General features: G+C 54.7%; 1 protein-coding gene across 1 annotated transcript; it reads left to right on the top strand.

The window, feature by feature from the left end:
* The first annotated feature begins 2477 nt into the window (after positions 1-2477).
* Positions 2478-8160, top strand: PLPP2 (phospholipid phosphatase 2). Its single transcript, XM_077760622.1, has 5 exons — positions 2478-2741; positions 2990-3267; positions 6851-6908; positions 7133-7309; positions 7450-8160. The coding sequence occupies exons 1-5, from the start codon at positions 2706-2708 to the stop codon at positions 7597-7599; spliced, it is 699 nt and encodes a 232-aa protein (XP_077616748.1). The 5' UTR covers positions 2478-2705; the 3' UTR covers positions 7600-8160.
* The last annotated feature ends 423 nt before the right edge of the window (positions 8161-8583 follow it).

The following is an 8583-nucleotide window of genomic DNA, read 5'->3' as shown; positions in this document are numbered from 1 at the left end:
TCGGCGCCCACATCTGCCTGCGTGCCCTTCCCCCTCCTCGGCCGTCCGGGGGGTCGCGCAGGGTTCGCGGCCCCCTGCCCGGGGTAGCAGGAAGTCGCCGCCGAGGGGGCTGCGCCCGGCCGGGGCGGTGACTCACGCGGGGCGGCGGTCCAGGTTTGGGGCGGCCGGGGGCGCGGCCGGGGGCGGTCACCGCCGGGAGGATCTCCACCCCACTCCCAGTTCCCGAAGGGCACAGGCAGCTGCTCTGTGGGATTCGAACCCCCTCCCCAGGCGGGCGGGAAAGTGGAGAGAAAGGCTGGGCCCCCAGGCTACGGATGAGCCCGTCGCCTCCGGCGGCTCAGACCAAACCTGTCGGGCGGGTTTGCGGGTTTGCGGCCAGGCTGGGGGAGGGGGTGGCCCGAGGCCCCCTCCCCGCCCTTCCTCCAGGGTCCCGGGAACAAAGGCCGAGTGTTTGCTTTGGGGCGGTGTGGACAATGGCCCTGGAATTCTATCCCCGGCGCGAGGAGGGGCCCCTCGGGCCTAATCGCACCCCGCTCCTCCAAAAGGGGTTCCTTTTCCTCCGCCGGGGACTGAGGTTACTGAAGGGCGGAGGGGTAAAGCCCTGTCGGATTGCGCGCCAGGCCCTAACCCTTACCCTAAGCCCCTTTGGAGTGGGTCAGGTGGCAGCAGGAAGAAGCCCACAGGGGGCGGCTGCCAGCCCTAGCCATCATTTATTGAGCACCTGTTATTTACGTTTAATCATTTGTGTGACACTTATTGTATCCCAGGCACTAAGTGATATGCAAGTAATTAAACCTTTTCCACCGAACAGTCTAAGGGAGGTGCTGTTTCAGCCCAGAGAGGTTCGGGCACCCGCTGGAGATCACACAGCAGTTGCAGGCAGAGCTGATATTAGGTTGTGTGTTGCTTCTTTGTGCCAGGCACTAGAGGCCCAGGCACACCCGGCTCCCATTCTTGAAACTTAATGGTATAAAAAGTTGAGTTTCATAGGGTGACAAGGGGCCTGATGAAAATATGGGGGGTGGGGGTGGGGGTGATGTAAAGGCAGGGAGGTTCTGGAAGTGTGAGGGCGTGAACCAGAGAAAGGCCCCAGTTCAGTGCTTTGAGTTCTGCTTCCTGAATCCACAGCTCCGATTCCGATTGAGGGTGACTGAGACTCCAGTGGAAAGGGCTGGGGCTGGGGGACAGGTGGGACTAGGCACCTTGTGCCAGCCCCTGTCGTGGTTGGGTTGTGGGGACGGGGCTTGACTTGATGACTCAGCATGTTCTAGCCCCGGCCTCCCCCTTCCCCCCCAACTTTAGGGGGTCTCCTCCCTGGCTTCTCTGCCTCCACCCTGTCCTTACTCACAGCAGCCTGAGGGAGCCCCAGGAAAACATGCTCTGCTCCTTTGCTCCAAGCTCCCAGGCGTCTCCCACCTCACTCACAGAAAGATTCCCGTTCTTATAATACCCTCCAGGCCCAGTGTTCCAGCCATCCAGGCAGGGACCTTTGCTTCTCTGGGGCTGCTCTTCCCTGGATCCGCCCTGGACAACCTCAGTGCCTTGATGCACCTTCTCCGGGTGACCTCCCGGATTCCAGTCACCGTTGACTCACGATTCTTCATCCCTAACACTCACAGCTCCGTGGGCAGACCTCTGTGTTTCCCCGACTCAGCACTAAATTCGGTTTCTTAGGAGGAGGAGTTGGCCCTGCCTCTTGCATATTCAGGCCACAGAAGAGTCACACCCTTGTACACTTATCACCTGCCCTGCTAGGGGCAAAGGGCACCCTGCCTGGGTTTGTCACCCTTGGCTCAGCAGGGCCCTGGGACCCCACTACCACAGTGATGCCTTTCATTGGCTCCTGAACATGGACTGAGCCATTGGCCGGCTCAGGGATAAAGGCGGGAATGCCGGCGGGCGTCTCAGCTCCGCCCCATTCCGTGTGCACTCCTGCCTCCCGGTCTGTGGCCGCCTTACAGTGAAGAAATCTTCTTTTAAAAGCTGCATATTAAACACCTGCCCAGGCCAAGCCCCGGGGATAGCCTTGAACATGTCAGGCCCCTCTCAGGTGTCCACAGATGGGTGGGGGTGACAGTCAGGCATCACACCGTGTGCAGAGGTACATACAGGCCCAGAGGCGTGGAGAACAGGAATTTCATTCTGTGAAAGGGGCGCCGGGGTGAGCAGTCAGGAAAGGTGGACGGACTCAGGGCAGACGGACGGTAGTCAGAGGTTTTGGGGCAGTGAGGAGTTCGCTTGTGGAGTCTTTTTCAGGGAGGAGAAAGGAGGCTGCATGGAAGTGAGTGAGGGGAGAGGTGGGTGGGGCGGGGGCCGCACGATGGGCCTGGGGAGGGTTCTGGTGTTTATCTGAGGGTGATGGGGAGCCGTGAGGGGGTTTTAATTGGGCAGCAGGCTCTCATTCGCCACGGGGAAACCTCCTTCTCGCTGTCAGGGTGACACAGAGGTGAGGAGACCAGGGAGGGAAGGCCAAGGCAGGTGGCCAAGTGCCGGACCAAGGCTGGCGTTCGTGGCCCTGGGGCCTGGCTGGTGGGCGCACACAGCCGGGGGAGAGCCATGTGGCCACCGGCTTCTCTCCCCTGCCCCCAGCCTCTCTGCCTTTTGCCATCCTGACGCTTGTGAACGCGCCGTACAAGCGAGGGTTCTACTGTGGAGATGACTCCATCCGGTACCCCTATCGTCCAGACACCATCACCCACGGGCTCATGGCTGGGGTCACCATCACAGCCACCGTCGTCCTTGTAAGGCAGGAGAGGCTTGGAGGGTGGTAGGTCGGGTGCTGGGGGTGGGGCCAAGTTCTGCCCCGGATGGTGTTTGGGGAAGAGGGCCCCCGTTGGAGGTCCCAGAACCGCAGCGGCCTCAGGGAGGCTGGGAACCCTGAAGCCCTTTCTGTGGGGAGCCCGAGGCCCAGCGAGCCGGGGCGTGGCGGAGACCCTCTCAGTTGCCGCCCCGGCCCAGCCATGAGGCCCCTCAGCCGCTCCCTGTGCAGGTCTCTGCCGGGGAGGCCTACCTGGTGTACACAGACCGCCTCTATTCCCGCTCCGACTTCAACAACTACGTGGCAGCCGTCTACAAGGTGCTGGGGACGTTCCTGTTTGGGGCTGCGGTGAGTCAGTCGCTGACAGACCTGGCCAAGTACATGATCGGCCGTCTGCGGCCGAACTTCCTGGCGGTGTGCGACCCTGACTGGAGCCGCGTCAACTGCTCTGTGTACGTGCAAGTGGAGAAGGTGTGCAGGGGGAGCCCTGCCAACGTCACCGAGTCCAGGTGGGTGCTAGACCAGCAGCCCTCACCCCGGGCGATGCGGGGACCCTAAGCCACACATATCCCACCCCTGGGGGAGGAGTGGGGGACTGGAGCAGGGCCCTTAGGAGCTGGATGTGGGAGAGTGAGCTTACTGGAGGGTAAGGTGGGGTGAGGCCGGGTGGGGCCCGTGGGCCTGGGTCGGGGAGGTGTGGGGACGTGAGTTGCGGCCGGGATGTGGGGCCCTGGAGCAGAACAGCCCCCTGAATCTCAGGCCCCACTGTCCGGTTTCTGCTCTGTGCTCTCGCATTCTCTGATAAACTTTTCCATTAATTGCCATCCTATTTTCCTTTTAAAAATTTGAAATAAAATTCACATCGCTAAAATTCACTAATTTAACTACTTTAATGTGTACGATTTGTTGATTTTTAGTACGTTCACAATGTTCTGCAGCCATTCCCACTCTCTTATTCCAGAATATTTTTACCATCCCCAAAGAGAAGCTCCATGTCTATCAGTTATGAGGCCCCTGCTGCTGCCCCTCCCCCCCAGCCCCTGTCACCCATGAAGCCCCATTCCTATTGAGGGTGTGCCTCTTCTGACAAGTCACATTCATGGAATGACACACCATGCAGCCTTTTGTGTTCGACTTCTGTAGTGTTTCCGAGCTGACATGAGGCGGTGTCTGTGTTTTTTTGCCTCACTTCTTTTGGGGCCCTTGTTCTGTGCACTGATCTTTGTAATTGTCACGGCTTCTTGATAGATGTGCCCTTTATCACTGTGTAACGTCCTTTGTCTCTGCTAATGCTTTTTTCCTTTTCTTTTCATTGTCTGTTTTGTCCGGTAGCAGTGTAGCCACTCTTCCTGTCTTTTGGTTGCTGTTTGAATGGAATATTTTCGCCATTTTTGTACTTTAAACCTGTTTGTGTGTTTGAAGGTATACAGCATAGGCAAAGTTACGTTACTGTGTAAGTCTGTTTTGCAATCTGTGCATTTTAATTGGAGACGTTAATACATTTATGTTCAATGGAATCACTGGTAAGGAAGAGCTTCTGTTATTTTGTTATTTGTTTTCTACATATTCTTTTATGCCGGCTTTAAAATTTCTTCATTACTGCCTTCTTTCACATTAGTTATTGACTATGTACAAAGTCTGTGGCTATATAGCTCTGCCCCCCCTTATGAGATTATTTTAGCAAATTATATTTTTATACATTGTGTTCAGCAACTCAGGTTTATAATTACTGTTTTATGCAGGTTTTTAAAAAATGAGGTATAATTGACATATAATGCAGTATTTGTTTTAGGTGTGTAACATAATGATTCGACATTTGTATTTATCTTGAAATGATCGCAATAAATCTAGTTAACACCTATCTCTGTATATGCAGTTAAAAAATTATTTTTTAAATCTTTATTTGTTTATTTTTGAGAGAGAGAGAGAGAGAGCGTGAGCAGGGTCGGGGCAGAGAGAGAGGGAGACACAGAATCTGAAGCAGGCTCCAGGCTCTGAGCTGTCAGCACGGAGCCTGGCGCTGGGCCTGAACTCACAAACTGCGAGATCATGACCTGAATCAAAGTCAGATGCCTAACTGACTGAGCCACTCAGGCGCCCCATAAAATTATTAGGAAAAAATCAGGAATTACGAGCCACAAATAATTTAATACTGACGGTTGTATTGTGTAATTACCTTGAATGGTGTTTCTCAGGTCTTTGTGTGAGTTTGAGTTAACTGGCTAGCACCCTTCATTTCTTCTGGGGAAGACTCCCTTTTGGAATTTCTTATAGGGCAGGTGTTTGAGCAGTTAATTCTGTCAGTTTTTGTTTATTTGGGAATGTCTGAATTTCTCCTTCATTTTTAGGGGGTAATTTTGCCAGACCTAGAATTCTTGGTTATGTTGAAAGTCTCACTCCACTGTCCCTGGCTTCCGTGGCTTCAGATAAGAAACCGGCTGCTAATCGTACGGAGGACCCTGGTACCAGAGGGGTCTCCTCTCCTGCTGTGCACCATTCTCGCCGACTGTCCTCGGCTGTTTGATTACAGTGTGTCTCTGCGCTGTTGGAGTTTATCAGGCTTCCTGGATGTGTAGCTTTCGTGTTTCTGATCTGGTTTGGGAAGGATTCAGCCATTATTTCTTCAAATACTCTTTCTGCCCCTTCTGTCTCCCCTCCCCTCTCCTCTTTGGGCTCCCCCTGTGTGGGGGGGTCCCCGGTGCCTCCTTCTTCTCCCTTCCTCTTACTCTGTGTCCCTCCAGCTGAAGTGTCTCAGCTGACCTGGGTCCATGCTCAATGTTCTGCCTGTTCAGATCTGCTAGTGATTTTTCACTTCAGATACTACTTACTGTTTTCAGCTCCGAAATTTCTGTTTGGTTCCTTTGGATAACCTCTGTGTCTTTGTTGATATTCTCTGTTTAGTGAGACATTGTTTTGCAATTTGAACAGATTTTAAATGGCCGTCAAAGAGTCTTTGTCCAGGAAGTGTAGCACCCGGGGACCCTGGGGACAGCTTCTATTAACAGATCTGTTTTCACCCTGTGTACCGGCCTAACTTTCCCCTTGTACGCTTTGTAATTATTTGGTTGAAAACTGGGCATCTTTAATGTCGTCGTGTAGGGCCCTGGAACCGCTTGTGTCCTCACACCCAGCGGTTGCCGTTGGTGTTTGTCACCATTGTCGGGTGGTTGGTTAGCGACCTTTCTGAACTCATTTTGTAAATTCTGCATTCTTTGTCACGTGTGGCCCTGAAGGTCTTTCTGTTAGCTGCACGATCAGCTAGTGCTTGGACAGAGATTTCCTGAAACCCCTGGCACCGGCAGAAAGATCTCTGTCTGAGTTTACAGATGGGCCCTGTGTGCCGTGGTGGGGCCTGCCTTCAGCGCTCAGCCAGGCTTCCTGCTTGCGCAGCGCCTGAAGGTCAGCCAGAGGTGAGAGCGGAGGCCTTCTTTTTGGAGCTCCCTGCTGGCCCCTGGGCAGCAGCGACAAACATTTGCTGTAAAGGCCTCAGAGCAGTGCCCCAGGTTGCTGTGTCAGCCACAGGAGAGTGGGGTACGGCCCCTACAGATCCACTGGATGGCTCAATCACAGACAATCACAGTTCTGTGCAAAGAGGTCCGTTTTGCTAGTGCTGGTACATGGGGCCACTGCCGGTGTGATTCTGCTTGTACGAGTGTTTTCAGTATGTTTATGGAGGGCTGGACCTTCGGGATTCCTTCATCTGCCACCCTCTTGTCCACTGATGTCCTTTTTGCTAAACCTTGGATTTAATTCTTGCATCAAGTACCACAGAAGGGAAATAATTCCAGAACTGTGGTGTTCTCTGTTTGCCTCACACAGTTGTCTGCCCTGGTCCTGAGTTTGCTGCCTGCAGTGTCCTTGTTAAAGACCGTGAGCCCCATTTGGAAACTTTCCTTTGCGTGGTCAGGGAAATGAAAAGGGGCCATGTTTCCCCATGAAACCGTCCCTCTGCTGGGTCCCAGACGGTGGGGGACACAGGGGGCCAGGGGTTTCGAAGGCAGAGATGTAAGTGAGCTTCCCTGCCTCTGAGCCTGGGCCCTGGGCTCTGTTCCCCATGCAGCCCCTCCTGACATGTGTGCTCTCCTTTCTCAGACTGTCTTTCTATTCCGGACACTCCTCCTTTGGGATGTACTGCATGATGTTCTTGGCGGTGAGTCTGCTTCCCAGGATCAGCTTGTGGGACCAAGCCTCAGTTTCTCCTTCTGCAAAAGGGGTGCGGGAAGGTGGTGATGGGTTGAGCTGACTGGTTTGTTTGTAAAACCTGGAGGCCCTGGGCCCACTGGCCTTGTGTTCTGGCCTCCACTCCCATCTGTGCCCTGGGTATGGAGTGAGACCAGCGGCCTCCTAGGCTGACGGCTGCCCTCCGGCCCCCAGCTCTACGTGCAGGCGCGGCTCTGCTGGAAGTGGGCGCGGCTCCTGCGGCCCACAGTGCAGTTCTTCCTGCTGGCCTTTGCTCTCTACGTTGGCTACACCCGCATATCTGATCACAAGCACCACTGGAGTGATGTCCTTGTTGGCCTCCTGCAGGGGGCACTGGTGGCCGGCCTCACGGTGAGCTCCTGGGCCAGGAGACCTGCCCTGGGGGGGTCCTCCTGCCCTCCCCACTCCATTGTTCCCCCTCAGAGCCCATCCCTCACTCCCCACGACCTTCCTGTTCCACTGCCCCCATCAGCTCTTATCTTCTCTCCTAGGTTCACTATGTCTCTGACTTCTTTAAGTCCCGGCCCCCACAGCGCTGCCTGGAGGAGGAGGAGCTGGGACGGAAGCCCAGCCTGTCACTGACGCTGACCCTGGGTGAAGCTGACCGCAACCACTATGGGTACCCGGCCTCCTCCTCCTGAGGTGGGGCCTGTCTCTGCCTCAGCGTGTTCGTGGTCCTGGCAGGGACCTCCACTAGGGTGGCGGTGAAGGCTCTGGACGGGCTCCAGGTGCCCCGTGCTGGCTGCTGGTGGGCGTTCCGCTAACCCTGCCTCCTGCGCGCTGGACCAGGGGTCTGGGGGCGCACAGGGCAGCCCCAGCGTTTAGAAGAGGAACTTTGTCCTCTTAGCTCCCTCAGAAGCCCCTTTTGTTGGATTAGTGGGGGACCAAGAGATCCAGCCAGATGCTGTTTTTGTAAAGTGTAATGTATATGTGAACTTTGAGTAAACTAGAGCGTTTGCTCGTTAAATGACAGTCTCTATTCCTTATGGCCATTCTGAGCACAGTTCCTATAGCAGAGGAGGAGAGGCTTCCTTGCTGGGGGCTCAGCTGAGCTCACGAGTTGAGGTAGCTGGTGGCAATGTTGCCCTTTGGAGATGCAGGCAGAGTGGGGCACTCCTTCCCTGACCTCACCCTGTGTATCTCTTCACCTGGCTGTTGATTCATAATTATCACACCCTTTAATAAACTAGTAAACCCAGTGATCCCTGATTTCTGTGAGCCGCTCCGGCAGATAGAGACCCTAAGGAGGAGGTGGTCATTGGGAACCTCCAGTCTAGTCAGCAGGTTAGAAGCACAGGTAACAGCCTGGGGCTTGTGACTGGCATCTGAAGTGGGGGGTGGGGCAGTCTTATAGGACCCGAGTCCTTAACCTGTAGAACCTGATGCTGTCTTGTGGTAGACATTGTCAGAATTGAGTTCTTGGGTACCTGGTAGTGTCCAAGAATTGCTTGGTGGTTTGTTTGTTTGTTTGTTTGGGGGGCCCTCCTTGGATGTTGAAATTGGGTCCAGAAACTGAAAGAATTGTCTGTGAATCTGTTAAGCCAAGAAGGCAAATGAAAGTAGTATCCAGGCCTTTAATGCCTTCCTCTGGTCCTATCAGCAGGGGGGAAAGCTGCAGAGCGCTC

This window comes from Crocuta crocuta, unplaced genomic scaffold (assembly GCF_008692635.1).
Source record: "Crocuta crocuta isolate KB4526 unplaced genomic scaffold, BGI_CrCroc_1.0 scaffold443, whole genome shotgun sequence".
NCBI classification, from domain to species: domain Eukaryota; kingdom Metazoa; phylum Chordata; class Mammalia; order Carnivora; family Hyaenidae; genus Crocuta; species Crocuta crocuta.
This window is presented reverse-complemented; position numbering and strand designations above follow the sequence as displayed.